At 39.0% G+C, this 23,213-nt stretch overlaps 1 protein-coding gene across 2 annotated transcripts in view; it reads left to right on the top strand.

Moving 5' to 3' along the window:
- Positions 1-17,557, top strand: part of Cbfb (core-binding factor subunit beta) — a 41,202-nt gene extending 23,645 nt beyond the window's left edge. The window contains exons 5-6 of one of the 2 annotated variants that reach the window (XM_052166284.1): positions 4,475-4,570; positions 16,076-17,557. In XM_052166284.1, coding sequence (XP_052022244.1) covers positions 4,475-4,570; positions 16,076-16,144 — 165 coding nt within the window. In that variant the 3' untranslated portion in view covers positions 16,145-17,557. Of the gene's footprint in view, positions 1-4,474; positions 4,602-16,075 lie in introns of both variants that reach the window. The other variant, XM_052166285.1, reaches the window with a different exon arrangement.
- The last annotated feature ends 5,656 nt before the right edge of the window (positions 17,558-23,213 follow it).

The raw sequence follows: 23,213 nt of genomic DNA, 5'->3' as shown, positions 1-23,213 counted from the left end.
GCTGCTGCCCTTCCCCAGTCTGTGGTTCTTTTAAGTTGTTCTCTGGGCAAGACAGAAGGGCTGCCAGTTCTGCTGTCATGTTAGAAAGCAGCAGAGGTTTCATTGGCAGGTAATCTAACAAGGTTATTGTTGCAAGAAACAACAAGCTAACAGACCAAGCAGAATTTTACCATCTCATATAAATACAAGGAAACAGATAGCTAAAGTGACCCAACCAAGACCACATGCATGTGATCTGGAAAGCTTAGTGCACGTGCAGGCTATACCTGCTCTAAAAAGAACACAAAAGGCTTATGGAAGCATTTATTGCTTGTGTAAACACGGAGTAGACTTGGTAAACTCTCTGATCCACAGTTAACTTCCCAGAAAGCAAGCCTTAAAAAGAAAAGTGGAGGGATTGGGAAGATGGCTCACTGTGGTGTGGGCACTGGAGGTCAGATCCCCAGAACTCATGTAAAGATGGATATGATGCAGTAGCACCCGTCTATACATCCAGCGTGCCTACATAGAAACAGAACAGTTTCCAGAAGCTGTAATCCCAGCCACTCAGGACACTAAGGCAGGAGGATCACAAATTCAAGATCTTCCTGGACTAAGAAGTGAATTCAGGACCTTTCTGGGCTTACATAGTGAATGTAGCTTAGGGGTAGAGCACTTGCCTCCTATGCCATGAGGTCTGGAGTTCAGTTAGCACTGAAAACAACAGTTGCAGTAACAGTAACAAAAACATATAGGAAAAAAATTAGATTTCTTTTTCTTTTGGCTTGTTTTGATTGAGATAGTGTCTATCTATGTAGCCCTGGCTGGTCTGTAACACACTGTGTAGATCAGGCTGGTGTCACACACACATGGTAATCCTTGTAGCTTTACTTCTGCCTTTTGAGTGCTGGAATTACAGGTGTGCATCACTGTGCCCTGCTTTTTCAAAATTTTCTTTTCCTTTTTTGTTCTTTGAAAAGGGTCTCAAGGTAGTTCATGCTTGTGTTAAACTCCAATGTAGATGGTGGTTTGAAGTCCTGACTTACCTGCCTCTACTTTCGAGTTGCTGGAATTACAGCTGTGAGTCATCAACCTGGCTCACTGTGTCTTATGTCTGTATGTTGGGGAAGCATGGGGACCTGAGTTCAGATTCCAGCACCCAAATAAAAAGCCAGGCCTGGCCATGCAGGCCTGTAACCCCAGCACTGGGAGAAAGGAAGAAGGGCAGAGACAGAGGACTCCTGGGGGCTGTGGCTGCCCTCCTAGTACACAGGCCAGTGAGAGATCTGCCTCAGTGGAGCAAGATGAAGAATGGTTGAATTGGATACCCAACATCCTGTTGTGTTGGCCTTCTTGAATGTGCATACATACACACAGCACACTGAGACACACTACATACACACTGCGTGCCTCTATCTTGTCCTTCTCTAGATTTACTAGGTAGAGTTAGTGTGTGTGGTGATGGCCCATACGTCTCTAAGGCTCTGTTTTGATTTTGTCTCCCCCCCCCTTTTCTTCATAATGTATAATCTCTATTCATCTATTTTAAGCATACTGATTTTTTTTCTTTTTTTTTAAAGATTAATTTATTATTATATGTAAGTACACTGTAGTTGTCTTCAGATGCCTCATAAGAGGGCATCGATCCTATTACGAATGGTTGTAAGCCACCATGTGGTTACTGGGATTTGAACTCGGGACCTCTGGAAGAGCAGTCAGTGCCCTTAAAAAATGAGCCATCTCTCCAGCCCCAACTAATTTTTCTTCTGCTACATCATATCTACTGTCAGGTGTCTGAGTTTACCATATCAGTTGTTTGGGTTTGTGTTTTCACTTTTTGTTTGTTTGGGAGTTTGTTTGTTTAATTTCTTGTTTTTAAATACAATTCTAAAATTTTGACACTTCACAAATAGTTTTATTATATTTCTAATGTATTTGTTTTGTGTATTTAGAGTCTACATGTGTTTTTCACAGCAGATGTGTGGAGATCAGAAAACAGTTTGTGGGAATCTCCTTTGTTTTACCATGTGGTTTCTAGGAATCAGGTTCCAGTCATTAAGTTTGGCAGCAAGTGCCTTTCTACATTGAGCCATCTTGCTACCTCTTCAACTAGTTAGAGGGGGGGCAGTGGAGAAGAGAGAGGGACAGAGACAGACAGACAGACAGACAGACACTAGTATTTATTCATTTACCAAAAATGAAATAGCTAAACAGATTGATACATACCTTTAGAGTCCCAGGAGTCAGAGGAAGATAGATCTCTGCAGTCCAGCCTGTGCTACATAGTGAATTCCAGGCTAGCTAGGACTTTATAGGGAAACCATTAAAAAAAAATGTATATATATTATAGAAGTTCTTCAAGACCCCCAAATTTTCCAAAGTTCCAGAGATAACATGTACTGCTAGGCTTTTGGATTTATGTGTATATGTCACATGTCTGATGCCTGAGAAGATCAGAAAACCTCTTCTACAGGCAGTCATGAGCTGCCTGCTGTGGGTGCTGGGAACTGAACCCATATATAACTCAGCTCCATGCTGAGTTATAGTAGCATCAATTTGTCACAAGTACTACGTAGAGTGGTTGTTTTAATTCTGGTTATATAAGGGTATGTAAGCTATATAACTTAATTATAAGTGATTAGCCCAACAGCTCAGTTCTTCGTATGTATTGATATATGCTAGAAGAATCTAATAAGTTTGCACTTTGTATTATATGATTCAATACAAGCATTATTACTATTTGAGATAGGGTTACAGTAGTCTAGCTCGGCATGTCTGAGCATGACGGTGGACTCCTGAATTTGTTTTCATCATACCCAGCAGAAGAACATTATGTTGTCATTGATATTGCTGCACCGTTATGTTCCACCAGCTCTCATATTATGAGTGCCAATATTGAAATTAGCATTTTCTGTTTAAGAGCCTGAGGACATTGTATCCTGTAACAGCTTGTGAGGATTTCCTGCTATTGAAGCTAACATATAAGCTGATTTGCTTTTTCCTGTACACGGGAATGTAGATGGAACTAACTGGGAAGAGCCATTTGATTTCAATGAAAAGTTGTGTTGAACAGAGTGGGGAGTTAATACTGTACCACTTGCCACAGTGCATGCTCAGTACCTGAAGTAGACACTTGGGCAGATTGCGTTCCTTTGACTTTGCTACCGTGAGTGCCATCATACCATCTCAGAATAGTAAATATCAGTATTTGTGCAAATGACATAGTTACCACCAACTTTTTAAAAATTTGTTCACTAATTATCTCACACTCTCTTTTCCTGAGACAGGGTTTCTCTGTGTCACTGTTCTGGCTGTCCTGGAACTCAGTTTGTAGCCCAGGCTGACCTCAAACTCAGAGATTTACCTGCCACTGCTTCCTGAGTTCTGGGATTAAAGGCATATGCCACTACTGCACAGCTTTGAAAACTAATTTTTCACTGCACACTTTTAAATTCATTGCTGAAGAAAGATGTTACCACCAAGCTAAATAAATACAATTACAGATTTAGGTAACATAGCAAAAATAAATTCTCTGAAGTGCAGTTGGTCAGAATATTCTTTTTTTTTTAATATTTATTTATTTATTATATGTAAGTACACTGTAGCTATCCTTAGATGCCAGAAGAGGGTGTCATATCTCTTTATGGATGGTTGTGAGCCACCATGTGGATGCTGGGATTTGAACCCATGACCTTTGGAAGAGCAGTCAGTGCTCCTACCCGCTGAGCCATCTCTCCAGCCCCTGGTCAGAATATTCTACAGTGGCTCTATGACAGGATGCTAAATATTTATTTCTTTGGGGACTTTGGACACCTATGTTTTAGATTGTTTTTATTAGTTTTAGGTGGGGGTGGGAGGGTGCGCACAGGCTGGAGAAATGGCTCAGCGGTTAAGAGCACCGACTGCTCTTCCAGAGGTCCTGAGTTCAGATCCCAGCAACCACGTTGTGGCTCACAACCATCTGAAACCTCTGACACCCTCTTCTGGTGTCTGAAGACAGCTACAGTGTACTTACATATTTAATAATAAATAAATCTTTTTTTTTTTTTTTTTTTTTTTATATAATGTGGTGGCACATGTTGGTAATTCCAGCACTGGAGAAGCTAAGACAGGGGGATTATGTTTCAGACCAGCCAAAGCCATAATGAGACCTTCACTCCAAAATAAAAGTACCCCTGATATTAGTGCAGGATGGGGTGGATTGGTATTAATATTTTAAAAATTACTCTCCAGGGGGCTGGAGAGATGGCTCAGCGGTTAAGAGCACTGACTGCTCTTCCAAAGGTCCTAGCACCCACATGGTGGCTCACAGCCATCCGTAAAGAGATCTGATGCCCTCTTCTGGTGCATCTGAAGACAGCTACAGTGTACTTACATATAATAATAAATAAAATTTTAAAAAGAAAATTACTCTCTAATTGGTTTCTTTCAAAAAGATCCCCCAATTTAAACTTTTTTACATAAATCAAACTAATTATTTCATGTACCCTGACAGCAGGAAGATGCATTAGCACAACAGGCCTTTGAAGAGGCTCGAAGAAGAACTCGAGAATTTGAGGATAGAGACAGGTCTCACCGGGAGGAAATGGAGGTGAGAGTTTCACAGCTGCTGGCAGTAACTGGTTAGTACTTTCCCCAAACTCTCAGGCTGTGTTTTTGATGTTTGTGCATGTTTTTTAATTGATTCAACTTGTCTTTTATTTTTAAAAATTGTATATTCTTGGTTGAATTAATTATATGCAATTGTTTGTAAAATGTAATTCTGATTTTAAGGTTATATATGGATTTCTCATTTATTGGTCTTTACAAAAAAAGTCTGAACAAGGTAAATTTTCTTTTAATTCATTGGTTCAAATATCTTTGTTCTGCCTCTTGCTGCCTCCACTTTCTAAGTACTGGGATTTCAGGTGTGAGCCATCACACACCTACGTGTAAAATGTGCCTCTTGTTAATATAGAGTATGATGGAAAAATGTAAAACATTGCTAAAATGCTGAAGAGATGACTCAGCTTTAAAAGCTAAGCTCACACCAAAAATATAAAACATTACTAAAAATACTTAAAGGCAAATATTATTTTCTATTTTTCTAATGAATATTTACCTTGATTTTGAAAGTTACAAAGGTAGGTTTCTTGGTTTTATTTTCTCAAAAGTGCTAGGCATTTAACCCTGGCCTGAGGAAAGTTACATACATGTTTTATCACTGGGAATGACCATCTTGAAACAGAATAGTCATCGACATTTGTGTAACTCTTTGTTGTTGTTGTTTTGTTTTGTTCTGTTTTGTTTTTTCAAGACAGGGTTTCTCTGTATAGCCCTGGCTGTCCTGGCACTCACTCTGTAGACCAGACTGGCCTTGAACTCAGAAATCTGCCTGCCTCTGCCTCCCAAGTGCTGGGATTAAAGGCATGTGCCACCACTGCTCAGCTAAGCTTTTACAATTTTTTTTTTTTAAGATTTATTTATTTATTATATGTAAGTACACTGTAGCTGTCTTCAGACACTCCAGAAGAGGGTGTCAGATCTCATTACAGATGGTTGTGAGCCACCATGTGGTTGCTGGGATTTGAACTCCGGACCTTCAGGAAAGCAGTCAGTGCTCTTAACCGCTGAGCCACATCTCCAGCCCCAGCTTTTACAATTCTTGATGTCTTAATATTTCTTATTATTTTGCTTGTTGTACTCTATGAAGTGTACTCTTCTACCCATTCATCAGGTGCAGCTTAACTTTTATCAAGCCTCTCTCAAGTCTTGACCATCCTCTGCTTTGGAATTTCTACAGCACTTATTTCTTCCTCCCTTATTTTCTTTCTGCCTCTCCTCATGTCATGGACCGCTTTCCTTCCTCCTGCCCCTCTTACCCTGATTTTTTCTGTTGTGGTTTGTTTGCTTTGGAGTTTTGTTTGTTTTTGAGACAAGGTCTCATCTAGCACAAGCTCACCTGGAACTCACTGTATAACCAGAACCACAGTTGGATTATTGATTCTCCTGACTCTAGCTTGTAAGTGCTGGGTGTAGAAGAGTGTGCCACCACTCCCAGCTACCTCTTAGTTCTGTTTAAGCATTTATTGAACTGTATGTTGAAATGGCTATAAATATATCTGCCCTTCTCTCCCTTGAGATTCCATAAAATGAAGCCCTTACTCTCTGTGTTCCCTGAGTTATCTACCATAGTGTTTGTGTATTGTGTCTACTTGGTAAATGAACATCTTCCAAAAAAGTTTGTCCTGTCTAAGAGCTAGGCGTGTTTTGTTTTGCTTTGCTTGTTTTGTTTTGCTTTGCTTTGTTTTGTATTGAGACAGGGTTTCTCTCTGTAGCCCTGACTATCCTGGAAGTCACTTTGTAGACCAAGCTAATCTCAAATTCCAAAGAAATCCACCTGCCTCTGCCTCCCAAGTACTGGAATTAAAAAAGTACACCACCACTCCTGGCTTCTGCAAAAATTTTAATAAAATACTTAAATTTGTTGATTTGTATTAATTGACTAAAGTTGTGCACACCTTTCAGACTCGACAGAAAGTGCATGTAAAAACAGGCAGCTGTAGTGTCACTCACAGAATGTGAAAGCACGTCAGAGGAGGGTGGTGGCAGGAGAAGGCTCTCCTTGGGAACGTCACAGAAAACACTTGGAGAGGTTCAGAAACAGAATGTGCTTGTCAGGTGGACAGACTGGGGAAGACTTTTTTGTGCAATTAATCTTGGGTTTAATTACTAGAGAAAGTGTTTGTGACAGGTCTTAATGTGTACTGTGTAGCCCTGGCTGGCCTAGACCCTCTTGCCAGAGAATCTCCTAGTGTTGGGACTAAATGTGTGCCACTGTGCCCAGCACAGATTGTCTATTTAAATACATACTTAGATACTTTATTTTAGTTTACAGTGTTGTCATTCGAACATATTTTGATTTTTTTTTTTTTTTTTTGTTTTTGGTGGTTGTGAACAAAAGTAAAACCTGTTGACAGAGGTGCCAAATAATTTGTCATTCAGATAGAATATTCCATTAGTGAGTCTACAATTGGGAGCCTGGGCTTTGTAGTCAGGCTCAATCCATATTCCTGTTCAATCACTTCACAGTCTCTGAGACCCCAGTTTTATCACAGAAAGAAATTGTGAGAATTGAATGAGAAACACTTAGAAAGCACTTAATATGGTGCTCAGCCCATGTGTGCCAGCAGAACTAATAGTTCTAAAGTGCTTCCTCAGTGCTAAAAGCTCTGCCTGTGCTGGCTCCAGCTAACTGAATTGTCTGGCTGATGGAGCATTCTTTTAGTTCACTAAAGCATTAGGACCTAGAAGATAGGAAAAACAGTTAAATTTTCATCAATGATTTAAGAGCCTCTAGTCCAGCAGTTCTCAGCCTGGGGGTCACAACTGCTTTGAGGGTTGGACAGCCCTTTCACAGGGGTTACATAACAGATACCCTGCATAGCATATATTTACCTTATAATTCATAACAGTAGAAAAGTTACAGTAATGAGGTAGCAACAAGAATAATGTCACGGTTGGGGGTCAACACAGCATGAGGAACTGTATTAAAGGGCATTAGGAAGGTTAAGAACCACTGCTCTAGTCACTTATATCAATAATTTGAAATATTAGTTCTTTTAGAGAGCTGACATCTAAAAGCCCTGGACTGGAATCTGTCTCCAGAGTACACACTGGCAACTGAAGAGGGCACTGTGGTCTGTGTTTCTTGTAGTGTTTTGTCTATATATATTTTTTGCCCTTCTCCCCTATGTTCCTTCTCCCCTATGAGTACTTCCAAAAAGTTTGCTTTCTTGCTCTTTACCTCTTTTTAAAAAAAGCAAGAGTGGAGGCTGGGCAGTGGTAGCACAGGATTTTAATTCCATCACTCTGGAGGCAGAGGCAGGTAGATTTCTAAGTTCAAGGCCAGCCTAGTCTACAGAGTGAGTTCCAGGACACCCAGGCTATACAGAGAAACCCTGTCTCAAAAAAAGAACCAAAAAAAAAAAACAAAAAAAAAAGCAACAGTGAAAGAAAACATTTCGTCCCTATAATTTAAACTTTCTGGGTCTGGGTATGGTTACCCATTCTGGAGGAGAGGAGAGAAGGCCAGCTTAATCTGCATAGCAAGTTTCAGGACATCCAGGGCTATTTAATGAGGCCCTGTCTTAAAACACGCAAGGACACACATACAATCAAATATCTTTGGGATTTAAATATCATCTAATTCATGTAAAAACAAAACTCTCAGAGAAAGAACAAGAAATTGAGCCATAGTTTTTGAACCAGGGCATCTGCACAAATAGAGTTTAGCAGGAGGAAGTAGAGAAGATCACGATGAAAAATGAAATCTGTCAGGGACATTAGAAATCATTTTCCCTGGAATAGGAAAGGCTGAGGCAGAAAAGAATAATATTGGTTCTAGTGGGTGGTCCTGATGCCTGACTGGAAATGAGAGCCAGGGAACAGTGCTGACTCGTGGGTGGCACTGGGTAATGATTTTTGCAAGCCTGAGATTTTTGGCAGCACTGAAGCTTAGGGATGCCCACCACTGTTTGAATAACCTGAAATATCTAGCTTACTATACTGAAGTTGCATCAGTACTGCTCATGAACATTTAATATGTATCTAAAGTTAATGTATTTGAGGGGAGCATGACTTAAAGTGGTTGGTGTCTTAAGACATCAGTTTTCACTGTTGTCTTAATATGAAATTCTTTGCATAAGGCTCGATGTGCATGCTTACAATTTTCTATCTGTAAAATGTTGAGATTGGCCAGGCGGTGGTGGCTCACGCCTGTAATCCCAGCACTTGGAAGGCAGAGGTAAGCGGATTTCTGAGTTCAAGGACAGCCAGGGCTACACAAAGAAACCCTGTCTCAGAAAAAAAAAAAGTTGAGATTGTATTTCCATCACTCACAGTAAGATTTAGCATTTCTTTTTTCTGTCTTTTCAGGAAAAGGCTTTCAGTAGTACAGTATTTTTTTCTACCTTTTAATTAACATGGCAAATGATAAACTTTTTCTAAAATAATTATTTTTAAATAAGTACCTCCTATTCTAAAAAAGAAATAGTAACCTCAATCAAATATTGTTAAATAATCTTAAAATAAAAATGAGATATAAACTTATGTATAATATCTTATCCTACAAGTATTTTAAGGATGACTATGTTTGTTTGAATTTGCATAGTTCTCTAGTAGGTAACTTAAGAAACTGAAACTGGGAACTAGCAGAAATCAGATATGGGGCATGGGTGGCAAAGTGGCTGAAGAGGTGGTTCGGCATTTAAGAGTACAGACTGTTCTTGGAAAGAAAGCACCCAAGCTTGGCTCCTCTCAGTCTCCTGATCCAGAGTATCTGACATGTTCTTCTGGCTTTCATGGGTACCTGCACATACATTCACAAACTCACACGTACATCTAAATAAGTCATGGAAAGAGATGGCTTAGCAATTAAGAATGCTGTTTTTGCAGAGTTTGAGCGTCAGCACCCGTGTCAGCTGCTCACATCACCTGCCTTCTAACTCCAGAGCCATTGTGGTCTGATGCTTCCTTCAGACCTTCTCTGACCTTCCTGGACACCTGTACTAATGTACACAAATTCATACAGAGATACATATAATTTTAAATTAAAAAAAAACATCTAAATGGAGGGCTTATCTTTGACTATATATCTTTAGTACTTTATGGGTCCGGTATCACATGCATCTGTTCTTTGTTTAGGAAAGAAAGAAAATTTCATATAAGGGGCTGGAGAGATGCTCAGTGGTTAAGAGAGTTCATTGCTCTTAGAAAGGACTCAAGTTTGTTTGGTTTTCTGTAGCTACATTGGGTGTCAGAGCACTCACAACCATCAGTAATTCCATCTGCAGGGTATATGGCACCAGCTAGCCTCCCCAGGAACCAACATGCATGTATGTGCATAGACATGCAGACAAAATATAAAATAAATGTTTCTGGTTTTGTTTTTTTAAGAAATAGGAAAACCATCCTTGGTATAACACAGAATAATAAACAGAAGATTCTTTAATTTGTGTTCTGTATGTAATTGGCAGATTAGCTTTCTTTGTTTTGGTTTGTTTTTGTTTTGTTTTGCTGAGGGAGTAACACTATGTTGCCTGAACTGATCTCAAACATCTGATCCTCCCACTTTAGCTTCCCACATGCTGGTCTTACAGGCATATGCCACTACATCCTGTGGTAAATAGGCTACATTTTAGACAGCAAAACCCTTGAATTTAAATTTTGTGCTGTGTCCCAATATATAAAGTAGAGAAAAGGTTAGTTCTCTAGTCAAAGCAATAGAAATTATTTATCTCCTCTGGGGTTCCTGCAGTGTTTTCAGGGACTCAGAGGATTACTTGGCAGTAGATTACTTGGGGGTGGGGGTTGATATGTAGAATTAACATATTTTGCTATAGCTGTGACATAACATTAAGCAACTTACAAAAGAAAATGTTTAATTGGCCTTAGGATTTTAGGAGTTTTAGGTGAGTCTATGATAGAACAAAGGCATAGCTGTAGAAACTGAGGGTTCACATCTTGGTTAAAAAGTAGGAAGCAGAGAGAGCCAACTCAAAATGGCCGGAGTCTTTTGAAACCTTAAAGCCTGAACCTCTTGACATACTTTCTCCAGTAAGGCTACGCCTCCTAATCCTCATTATCAACTGGAGACCAGGTATGCAGACAATACCCTGTGGGGACACTACCACAATATGCAATTGACACCTTGTGTCAGTGCTTGCTCTGTTTCTCAGTGCTGTTTCTCTGATAGTTCATAAGTTGCTTGTTCTCCTTTAGCCTTACTTAGTAACTTGTGTTTTTCATGGAGGCGAAATGGAACTGTCGTATGTGGCTTACAGTGTGTCTGTTATGCTAGGTAAGTGGGCTTATTCTAATTTTAGACTGAAACACAAATATATGTTGCCAGAGTATTTTAGATTTTGGCTTTTTTGGTGGTCATGATAAGACATGGTTTCCAAGCAACCAAAAAAGTTGAACTTTGCCTGGTTCTTCTGACTACAAAGGCAGCCGTTTCCTAGGCCTTCATAGTGCCTGGGAAGTGCCTCTCTTGTCTGTCTAGTAGCAGTTCATGTATTGACTGTGCTAGAGACTACCTTTGTTTAGTTGTCCTCTTGACCTAAGATAATAAAGTACTGTTGGCCATTTATATGACCACAAGGCACTACAACAAATTTTCCCTAGTATTGTCTACAAAATGCTTCTCTCTGGTTAGATTATGATGTTTTAGTAAATAGCTATTTGATACTATAGAATGGATTAATAATTACTGAATATTCTACCTTTTAAAGTTTAATTCCCTGCAAATCAGGGGACTTTAGATTAGAAATGACTTGGAAATAAAACAAAAGCATTATGTGAGTTTTAGACTTGGTACTCATGTTTTTGGAGACTGTATAGTCCAAGCAAAAATAATAACTGAACTTCTGTTTATCTTAAACTTCTCAATATTTGTTATTTTCAGCACATTTAGCTTTGCACAAAATAACTCCTTTTTTGTAAGAAAAAAATCATCATCTGTATTTGTGTGTGTGTAATATGGTAGTCAGAGGATAGCTTGCAACAATTGGTTCCGTTTGCACCGTGTGGATCCTAGGGGCTGAAGTCAGGCTTGTCGACAAACGCCTTTCCCCACTGAGCCATCTCTCTGACCTAGTTTTAACCTTTTTTTAATGAGTTACAAGGGAAATGCATCAACTCAGGACTTAAAATGTATGTTTTTTATCTGACCCTTAACAATAGGAAGAAATAGCAATGGCTAGGGATATTGTTACTTAGATTATTTTCTAGACTTACTGTGCGTGTAGGCATCACTAACCCTTCCATATGGCTGTCTTATCCGCTGTATAATGAGAGTGAAGCCAGATCTCTTCAATACTTTTAGCCGAGTATCAAATATAAAGTGAGTATATGAGAAAGCCATATCTGTCTGCATGAACACACTCAGTGAATTGCAGCTCTTTTTAGTGATTAAACATTTTTCCATGGAGAGTTTTCCACATTTGTTTTCTTTTGTTTAATGAAAGAACAGCAATCAATCAAAACCTTTGGTTTATTCAACTAGCCCTGCTATTGTCTGTTTCTCCGAGTCCTTGCTAGTGACTCCTTTGTCACTCTTCTATTCATCTCGTGATGACGACCTGGAAACTGGGTTTGTTATATTTCTGAATGATGTTGTAATAAAAACATAAGAAGCAGAACAGATAATATGTGGTCTGTAATGAGTTGTCTAGATTAATTTTTTAAAACAAACCATGGCCTTGATGTTTAGAGTGAGTTCAGAGAGAATTTCTTTGCCATTATGTATGTGGCTTGCTATCCAGGGAACATCCTCTAAACCATTCAACCTTCGTTAGAAATGACCAAATTTTACATGAGATGTGGATGTCTGAGTTTGAGACTGCCAGATCTATACAGTGAAACCTATGTTTAAGAAAGAAAGCAAAATAGATAGCATAGCTTCTCAGAGAAAGTCTCACCTGCAGACTCGGGTCACAGGCCTGCTTCTGACCTCTCCTTCAGACAGCCTGTCCAGCCCGCCCATCTCCCAGAGCTCACACGCTCCTCTGCTCCCGCTTCTTATTTTTGGTCCTACTTTTCATTCCTGACAGGGAGTGACTGAAATTCACAACACAAGCAAATAGCAAGTTTCCTTTTCTTTACTCTTGTTTTCCATGCTTTCTATCAAAATATACAGTGTTGTAGACAAGTGTCTCTTGGCTGTTTCAACACAGCGGGACTCCAGCTGTTGGTGACTCACCCATTTGAAATTGTTTCATTATGATGAATAAAATTTGAAAATAACTTATCAAAGACAAAGGCTATACTAGTCACAAAGTATTGTATTGGTAGGTTAGTGATTTATAAATATATAATTGGGATTGATTTTCTTTAGTGTTTCTTCATTTCTCAGCCCCTTTCTGACCTTCACTGACTGAAACCAGATGCCTATATCACAGTCTCTGCTTCTGTAGAATTGACTGGTCTTTACAGCACACTTGGCATTGATTGTGTGAAGTATAGATTTTCTGGTGCATGGGACCCATAGCTTTTTATCTCAACTAGCTCCACATCATAACGTTACTGTGAGTATTCTAACTGAAAAGAGTATGTTAAAATGAGTTGTGAGAAGTCTCCCGATAAAGTCCATCTGCTAGATGAATTTTATTTTGGTGTCTTCATTTGGATTTTGGGTTGTTGTTGTTTTCCTTTTTTCTTTTTTCTTTTTTTGGTTATTTGGCCACAGGGTCTCCTGGCTGACCTAGACCTTGCTTTGTAGTCCGACTGGCCTCAGACTCCTAAGATCTGCCTGTTTCTGCTTCTAGAGTGCCATTGCACCAGGCAGTTGTACAAATGACGTAAAGTTCTTAATTTATCTAACACAGCTCTGGATGGTCTAACCAAAGCCAATCTTGGGGCTGACTGTAAACCTTGCCTTGTTACTAGTTGTGCCTTGTTTGTAGAATCCGTTCACAGGGACCTGGCTGTGATGCCTAGCACTAAAAAGATAAAATTTGACTTTAAAGCAGGAAGGTCAGGAATATTCTTTCTCTAAGAATGTTTTTGAAACAAGATTTTGCTCAGGTTATTGGCCTTACTTACACTCTTGGTCTTCTTGCTTCAGCCTTATTGAGCTAGAATCTAATTCTGTGTGTCATTATGTTCAGCCTAACTAATAAGGCTCTTTCTTAAATTGGCTTCAAAAAAATTACATAGACAATAGAAAAATTAATCGATGCTTTAGTACATGATTCCAGAAATTTAGCCAAATAAATCAAAAAGATATCTTTCGGGCTGATGAGATGGCTCAATGGTTAAGAGCACTGACTGCTCTTCTAAAGGTCCTGAGTTCAAATCCCAGCAACCACATGGTGGCTCATAACCATCCATAATGAGATCTGACACCCTCTTCTGGTATGTCTGAAGACAGCTACAGTGAACTTACATATGGTAATAAATAAATCTTTTTAAAAAATTATATATATCTTTCAAGATGAACCATCAGAATTTGTTGGGTATGAGAAAAGAACAGTTAAAGTTGTTTCTGCCTAAACAATTGGCAAAATGAAGTTGCTGTTATCTAAAAATGAAAGACTTGCGTTACAGGAACCAGGTTCTGGAAACAAATAACTGTTTGTACTTAGCCAACATTTGGAAGGACTGAAGAAACTGTAACATACATTAATATTTATACAAGAGACCAAAAGAAAATGTTGCATGTGGGGGCTAGTAAGATACCTCAGTGAATAAAGGTACTTTCTGCCAAGCCTGACTCTCTGAGTTTAGTTCTCAGTACTTACTGCTCTGCAAGATGATTGTGTTAGAACCTAACACCCATGTCAGGCAGCTCACAACCATCTGTAACTGTCTTCATGGGATCTGACTCCCTCTGCTAGCTTCTATAGGCTCCTGCATGTACACACACACACACACACACACACACACACACACTATTAAATATAATAAAAAATAAATCTTTAAATGTTGTACATGGACCAAAAGAGCACTACATTATATATGCTTTTTCATTGCCAGAGAGTAGCATGCATATTTTACTTAATAGATGTTACCTATTAAGTAATTGGCCATAGGTGATTTATATAGGCTGTGCATTCTTCAGTTAACCTTGAAATGCTGTGTTTGGCCTGGCAGTGGTGGTGCACTCCTTTAATCCCAGCACTTGGGAGGCAGAGGTAGGCGGGATTTCTGAGTTCGAGGCCAGCCTGGTCTACAGAGTGAGTTCCAGGACAGCCAGGGCTACCCAGAGAAACCCTGTCTTATGAAAACTGGAAAAAAAAAAAAAAGATACTTCAAGGTGTGTTCTATTTTTAACCTGTAAAACTAATACTCTGACTTTAACATCTTTTTTGGTATTTTTGAGACAGGAACATGCTCTGTAGACCAGGCTAGCCCCAAATTTAGAGATCTGCCTGCTTCTGCCTCCCATATGCTGGGATTAAAGGTGTATACTACCAGCTTTGGATTTTATTTCTTGAGATTTCTAGTTAAAATTCATTTAGCAGAGATTAAATTTATTGTCATATTCTTCAGCTAATTAGTTGATCATTCATATTAATATTTCTGTGACTCAATTTTTTTGTTGTTGTTGTTTTTAGGGTTTTTTTGAGACAGGGTTTCCCTGTGTAACAGCCATAGCTCTTCCCAAAAATACTATGTAGACCAGGCTGGCCTTGAACTCACAAAGATGCCCCTGCCTCTTTTGAGTGCCGAGATTAAAGACATGTACCATCAAACCCAGCCATTCAGTTTCTTTATAAAATGGGGGAAAAAAAGTACTTATGTAAGTTATTGGAACCTATTTAGTTCATTCATGGAGAATACTTGAAGACAATGCCTAGCATATAATTGTTGCTTAAGCAAATGTCAGCCATTATTGAAAGAGAAAGTTTTCTTCTAAGATGATTACTCATTGGTGCAATATTAAACCTCTAACTCTAGGCTGGAGAGATGGCTCAGTGAATAAGAGCACTGACTTCTCTTCCAGAGGTACTGAGTTCAGTTCCCAGCAACCACATGATGGCTCACAACCATCTGTAATGGGATCTGATACCCTCTTCTGGTGTGTCTGAAGATAGGGACAGTGTGATCATATACATAAAATAAATAAATCTAAAACAAAAGAAAAAATTGTTCTAATTCTAAAAATAAAATGATAGATTTTTTTCTTTTATATGTAGTATATGTGCATAATAACCTTTTGAATATAAAATATTTATTGAGTATTTAGAAATGTCATGGCCGCCGGGCAGTGGTAGCACACGCCTTTAATCCCAGCACTTGGGAGGCAGAGGCAGGCGGATTTCTGAGTTCGAGGACAGCCTGGTCTATAGAGTGAGTTCCAGGATAGCCAGGGCTATACAGGGAAACCCTGTCTCAAAAAAAAAAAAAAAAAAAAAAACAATTAAACAAACAAACAAATTAAAAAAATTTTAAAATGTCATGTAGTTGTATGTCTTGCCTATTAAAATACTGGTTGAAATGGTTTTTGTTATGAACATTTTTTGTATAACACTGTGCTTTAATATCTTAAATATCTATCATTTAAGTTTTCAAACTACATCCATGACTTCATATTACAATTTTGTCGTTGCAGGCAAGAAGACAGCAAGACCCTAGTCCTGGCTCTAATTTAGGCGGCGGTGGTGATCTCAAACTTCGTTAACTGGAGCACAGCACGTGTGACCCCATCTTTACACACACACTGCTTCTAGTTGGTATAAATAACTCATTGTGCGACCAGAAACTGTGATAACTAGAGGTACTACAGTATACTTTATGACCTGAGGCAGTAAAGACATCAGCTGCCACGGTTTTGCACTATAATACCTGCATTTCTGATTTTTAAACATGTAGCCAGTAATAATTTGAGATTTTTTTCTATGCAAGCTTATCTTGTTGGCATTATTTTAGTTGGGTTGAAAGTATCTACTTTCTTCATTTTAACTTAAAAGTTCATGTCATTTAGAAACAAGATAAGAAATTAAAATTTGTATCAGGGTTGCTTAAAATTCTTTTATACTTTCAGACGAGTTGGTTATACAGCTTTCCTTCTTAGACAAGGCTTCTTGGCTTTTGTTTGTTTCCTCTGTATCATTTCGTGTTTTTGTATTCTGCACCGTTTTACAAATGAAGATGTGTTTGCAGGATTTTTTTTTTCCAGCTAAAAACCTAGACTAGAGCTTTCTTCCATGGCCTCCTAAAAAGAAAGTTTACAGTTGTCAAAGCCACAGTATCCTTTTAAATGCTAACAATCACCCTTTCTTTCCCTTTTAAACATAAAAATTTAAGTTAGTATTAAATTTTGTCTCAGACCTTGTTTCAAGTTGGGTAGAGATATTCTTCATAGGTGATAATGCTCTACAGAAATGCCCAAAGAAGTCACAAACTGGCTTCTGTTTTATTCAGGGATTTTTTTTTTTAATCAGTCAGAAAAAGGATACTGGAACTTCTTGTATGTAACAGCATATTAAACTGGAGGCAGTGATAAATCAGTTACACAGGTAAATTGTGTTAAAATAATGTTTAAGATAGCTGCTTTCATGTGTATTTTGTATTGCATGCTTTTGTAGGAACAAAATTGGGTGATGAAGATTAGTCATAGAAAATGTTCATATGTGCAGAAGATACATTTTCTTCCATTAATTCTGGGCAAAACATTCAGTTATATATGATGGTATTTTACAAAAGGACTATTAATAGTGCCTTTTGAGATGAATCAGTGTAACAATATTTTTAAAACAGGCTTAAGTGTCAAATTGCAATTTTTTAAAATATAAAACTGGAAAAAAGTGCTAAGTCATTGGCACATGCTTACAATACTTTTCGTGGTCATATTCATTAAATGTTACTACATTTCTGAATTTTTGCAAAAATGTATTTTAACATAAAATGGCATTATTTTAGAGAATTTTAAAAACTGACATGGTCAATTCAGAAAAGTCTGAATAAGGTCATTGCATTTAAAAAGCATATAAAGATACTTGATTGTGGAGGTGTGTCTTTCATTGTATATAGGTCTTATAATTCATAAAAAATACCCTGTACTCAAAATAAAAATATTTGTTATATATTTGAAGTCATGCATGATAAGGATTGTGTTTGAATTATTATAAACAATAATGTGTTACAAAAGATCATGCTGGCCTTGCATTACTAAGCACTATGAATTTGGTTGGTGTTTGGTGTTGTACAGCTCACATGTTTACACTCTCAGTGCCCGGATTCCTCTGGGGGAGTTACCTTTTTTAAAGTGATCCTTTATTTTTTAAAATAACATGTTAGTGGTACATTTTCTCTGTTGCTTCTAGCCAAGAGCTTTCAGTCCAGCAGTAAATAAGATCACATGGTATTAATGTTGTTGCCTTCCTCTGTAAATAGTGAATGTTTCTTACTAGTTCTGCCCTGCTTCTGTCTGTCTTAATGCTGGCGTTAAGATCATAAACTCTTTTTCTCTGGTAGTGCAAACTTTGAAAATTACTTTTAAGTTATTGATGCAATTTCATATTTTTTCATAATCTATATTTAAAATGACATCATTGCATCATTTTTTAAAAATTCATCTCCATTAAAACTTGCCTTAAGCTACCAAATTGCTTTGCCATTAGCTTTACTGTACATTTGTATGTTTTATTTACTTCACATTAAAATTCTGTGTAGTGAAAACAAAGTCGTGACTCTTTATTAATATGTGATCGGTTCTGTCTTCAATTCTATGATCATTTTTTTAACATTTCCCTTTTTTTTTTTTTTTAAGGACAGCAGCAACAGTGCCATCTAGTGGTCATATCTAATTCCAAAGAAGCCCTTTAAATCAATGTACAATAATTTACCATTATATGATGTGGGTTTCAAAAGGTCTGATTGGGGTTGAGTGTGGATGTGGGGAGTAGGAGCAGGAGGATCAGGAGTTCAAGGCCATCCTGAGCTATATGTTCTCAGTAACCAGAATAGGCTAGAGAGATGGCTCCGAGCTTGAGAGCTTTAGTTATTGCTAAAGGTTATAGTAGGAACAGGAGTGTCAGCTCACAACCACCTCAGTATCCAGGAATCCAGTGCCTCTTTCTGGTCTCTGTGAACATGGTACACGTGCACATGGGCAAATAAATGCAGATACACAAATAATTGGGGTTTTTGTTGTTGTTGTTTTGTTTTGTTTTGTTTTTTTCGAGACAGGGTTTCTCTGTGTAGCCCTGGCTGTCCTGGAACTCACTCTGTAGACCAGGCTGGCCTGAACTCAGAAATGTGCCTGCCTCTGCCTCCCAAGTGCTGGGATTACAGGTGTGTGCCACCACGCCTGGCTCAAATTATTGTTAAAAAACAAAAACTTACAAAGGTTTTTATAAGTATAGATTATGAAAGTGGTATGGGGGACTGGAGAGATGGGTCAGTGGTTAAGGGTACTGTGCTCTTCCAGAGGACCTGGTTTAATTCCCAGCACTTACGACTCTGTACATACTGCAGTTCCAGGGAACCTAAAGCCCACATATAGCTTCCTTAGGCTTAGGTGCAAGTGTGGTACCTACACATATATGGCACCCAGAAATACAAGAAACGAAAACTAGGGTCATGTCTGTAACTCAGGTCTTAGGAGTCTGAGACGGGAGGATCACCATGGATTTATACCATAGAGACCAGATCTTGAGAAAGCCCCTCCTCCAGGCAACAACAATCTCAGGGGTTTTATCCATTTCCTCTTTCTTTCTTTCTTTCCTTTCTTTCTTCCTTCCTTCTTCCCTTTCCTTTCTTCCTCTCTCTCTCTCTCTCTCTCTCTCTCTCTCTCTCTCTCTCTCTCTCTCTCTCTCTCTCTTTCTCTTTCTCTTTCTTTTTTTTTTCAAAACAGGGTTTCTCTGTGTAGCCCTGGCTGTCCTGGAACTCATTCTGTAGACCAGTCTGGCCTCGAACTCAGAAATCCACCTGCCTCTGCCTCCCAGAGTGCTGGGATTACAGGTGTACCCCACCACCACCCAGCTGGTTTATCCATTTTCTAAAGTATGACCATAAAGCAGTGACCTGGGGGAAATTTTTTAACATTATATATCCAAATTAGTATAATCTTTCAGGCTAGTTTTAGAAGTAATACACATTATTATGTGGGCATTAAATCCAACATTCCTAGAACAGGAATCTACATCAGAAAATTATTTTAGAAGCATTCCATAGTTACATTTACAAATTTCATACAAATGACAAAAACACCTTAAGTACTAAATTTACAGCATTAGGAATTTCGAATCAGGAAGACTGAAGCTGGAGGATTGTCAATTTAAGACCCTCCTGGGCTACATGGGGCCCTATTAGAAAAAAAAAATAATTTTGAAGTCCGACTGTAAGAGGGTGCAGTGAAGCCACTGACCCAGACCAGTTCACAGTGAGAAAGGAAGGTTTGCTGGGAACCAAACTGCCAAGGCTGACTCTCAGGAGTTGGGGACAAAAGAGCAAAATAGGGGAAAGCAAGCAGTTTTTACTGTGTCGACCGTGGATCTTTGAGCTGCTTAGACAAACTGTCTGAATTGACCAGGACCTAGATGCCCTTACCTGAGGTAGTTGACCTTTGGGGCAGGATTAAGGGGGAGGTTCCTGGAGAGTTTCAGGCCATGCCATAAGCACTGCCCTTTGTGGGGTTGGGGGAGCTTTGGACCTAATGCTGTATATTAAAATGACAATATTGAATGTAGCTACCAGGAAATTTTGAATTGCTTATAATGCTGCTGTCAATATTACCGAGATTATGAATCAGTAATGAATTATAAAATGGAAAGAATTCAAAGAAAATGTTGAAGCTATATTAATGGTTTTAAAAATTAAGATAAAGTACATCAGGACGGAAAGTTAGCTCAGCAGCTAAAAGCACTTGCTAAACCAGGCAGTGGTGGCACACGCCTGTAATCCCAACACTCTGGGAGGCAGAGGCAGGCAGATTTTTGAGTTCGAGGCCAGCCTGGTCTACAGAGTGAGTTCCAGGACAGCCAGGGCTACACAGAAAATCCCTGTCTTGAAAAAACCAAATCCAAACACCCCCCCCCCCCCCCAAAAAAAAACCAAAGAAAAACACTTGCTCTTGCATTGAATGAAGGTTTGGTTCTCAGCATTCACAAGGCGTCTCAATAGCCATCCATAACTCCAGCGGGCGGTGGATATAACAATCTTTTCTGAACTCCGTGGATACCAGGCATGCACATATTATACATGCAAGCAAGGCACTTACACCCATTAAAAAAAAAAAAACTAATCAAATCATTTGATCATTTAGGGTAGTTTAAAGGAAACTATATAAAGTGAGTGCCCTAAATAGACATCACCTGACCTCCTGGAACCTATTCTAGCCCCAAATTTGATCCAATGTAGTAGCAACCTTTAAACTCTATAGGAAGCATTGGCCATTGCAGTGTCTGCTGGTCTGGATAGTCAGAATCAACTAACCTGGGGATACTTCTGAGCTGAGGGCTACAATCAACTAGGGAAGATACTCAGTGCAGGGAGCCAGCATAGCCATAACTTAGCTGGTTTGAAAGAACATCAGATAAGGGATACGGCATGAATAAGAGACAGGAGCAGTGCTGGGCTTATTTTATCAGTCACATGGAAGACATTCGGGCCTACTGCTTAGGCAAGGACACGAAGTCAAAAGCAGGACTGGAGAGATGGCACAGTCAGTGGTTAAGAGCACCAACTGCTCTTCTGAAGGTCCTGAGTTCAAATCCCAGCAGCCACATGGTGGCTCACAACCATCTGTAATGAGATCTGACTCCTGGAGTTTCTGAAGACAGCTACAGTGTACTTACATATAATAAATAAGTCTTTTAAAAAAAAGTTGACAACAGATTAGTTCGTTTGAGACATTTTCTTGGTTGAAAAGATCAAGTAATCTTTTAGATATAGTAGCCTATATATATAGGCTAGGCTACTATGAATATATATATATATATATATATGAAATATAGGAGACTCAGAAATGTGTAGGCGCTATAATTTTTTAAATATTGTACCCATTTTATCTGTTAAAAGTGGTCCATCATCTTATACCAAATGATGGGGCTGGGAAGATGGTTCAATGGTTAAGATCTAGTGTCTGACAAGCTAACAGCTTGAAATTTTTGAGCCAAGTATCAATAGTATGCTTTAAGCCTTATACAGCAGAACTGAACACTGCCAACCACTGAGACAGAGCAGCAAGGATGGTATCATAAAGAAGGATTTGGAAATACCTGGAGCTGACACATGTCTTCTGTTTTTATTGGACCAAGCTAGTCACAGTGTTGTGGGGCTCCCCCCAGAGCAGACCACTCAGACACAGTCTAAGAGCCAATTCAGTCTTTATTCCAGCCAGAACCCAAGTGCAGCCCCAAGGCTTAACACACACATCCTGGCTGGGAAGCCCCAAGGTTCCCTTCCTGCAGCTGCAAGCTAAATAGATAATCACAAAAGCCAAAATATTCGGTTAACAAAAATAGCAAGGTCAGGCAACCTTTCAAAGAGCCCTCATCCTTGAGTTACTTTTCTTCCAAGAATTATTTTCCTTAAGTCCCCCCTTACAGTCACTAACACTTCACTCAGCAAGACAAAATTAATCTGAGGTACCAAAATGGAGTTACCACAGTCAACTCACTCACAGCCCTTGTCACAGCAACTCTCACTTCCAAGTGTAGGGATTGCAGTCCTAACTTTTGGCTAGAAGGATCAGGATGTTCATGTTAACTCTAATAAGCACCACACACCACTCAATTATTAAATACTTGAATTTTAACTATATGACAGTACTTGTCTAGCATGTTGAAGGCTCTGGGTTGGACTCCCAGCACCACAAGAAAAAAGTAGAGGGTCCAGGCAGTTGCCTTTCATTCTAGCACTTGGGAGACAGAAGCTGGCAGATGTCTGAGTTCCAGGCTAGCTTGGTCTACAAAGCAAGTTTTGCGACAGTCAGGGCTACACAGAGAACCCGTCTCAGAGAGAGAAATGTGTGTGACCTATGTTTAAAGCCCGAGCTGGAGTTACAAGTGGTTGTGAGGTGCCTGGCCTGAGTTCTGAGGACCGAACTTGGGTCATCTCTCAAGCACCAGGGTTGACCTCCCCCCTTCCTCTCCTCCTGTATGCAATCTGTAAGTCCTGCCAATTCCATCAAGTAATTTGTAAATTACATTTAAAAATGTTTTCATATAAGCCAGACAGACACAAAAGTGCAGACCCACTAACAGATCTGTGTGGTAGGTGCATGTTTGTTTTACAAACAGAAAACAGGCCAGAAGAAATGAACTAATTTGCCCAAGATACCGAGCTAAGATAGAACTGGGATTTATCAGTCCATCTGTTTTTTTATTAATTAGCTGCTGTTCTCTGAGGCTGCCCTCTACATCCAATTTGTAGGATACCAGGATTATCTTCCTGAACAGTCTTTATTCATTACTTTTTCATATTTTTGAACATTCCTTATTTTAGGAAAATTGTCATTTAAAGATATCTTCTGGAGTTAAGCTTCTTCCCTACTGTACACTGGGTGGTTTGTTTGTTTGTTTGTTTTATGGCTTTGTTTTTGTTTTGAGACAGGGTCTCTAGATAGTCTTAGATCTCCTGGAACTCACTATATAGATCAGGCTAACACGGAATTTGCTTCTGTTGCTTCTGTCTGGAGTTTTTCTGCTTTTCAAAGCTTCTTTTGAAGGGAGTTGGGACTTTTCAGAATTTATAGTTGAGGCAGCAAATAGACTTAGAGCCAGGGCACGCCGGACTAGCTGGAG

The sequence above is a fragment of the Apodemus sylvaticus genome, chromosome 21 (assembly GCF_947179515.1).
Source record: "Apodemus sylvaticus chromosome 21, mApoSyl1.1, whole genome shotgun sequence".
In the NCBI taxonomy this organism is placed as follows: domain Eukaryota; kingdom Metazoa; phylum Chordata; class Mammalia; order Rodentia; family Muridae; genus Apodemus; species Apodemus sylvaticus.
This window is presented reverse-complemented; position numbering and strand designations above follow the sequence as displayed.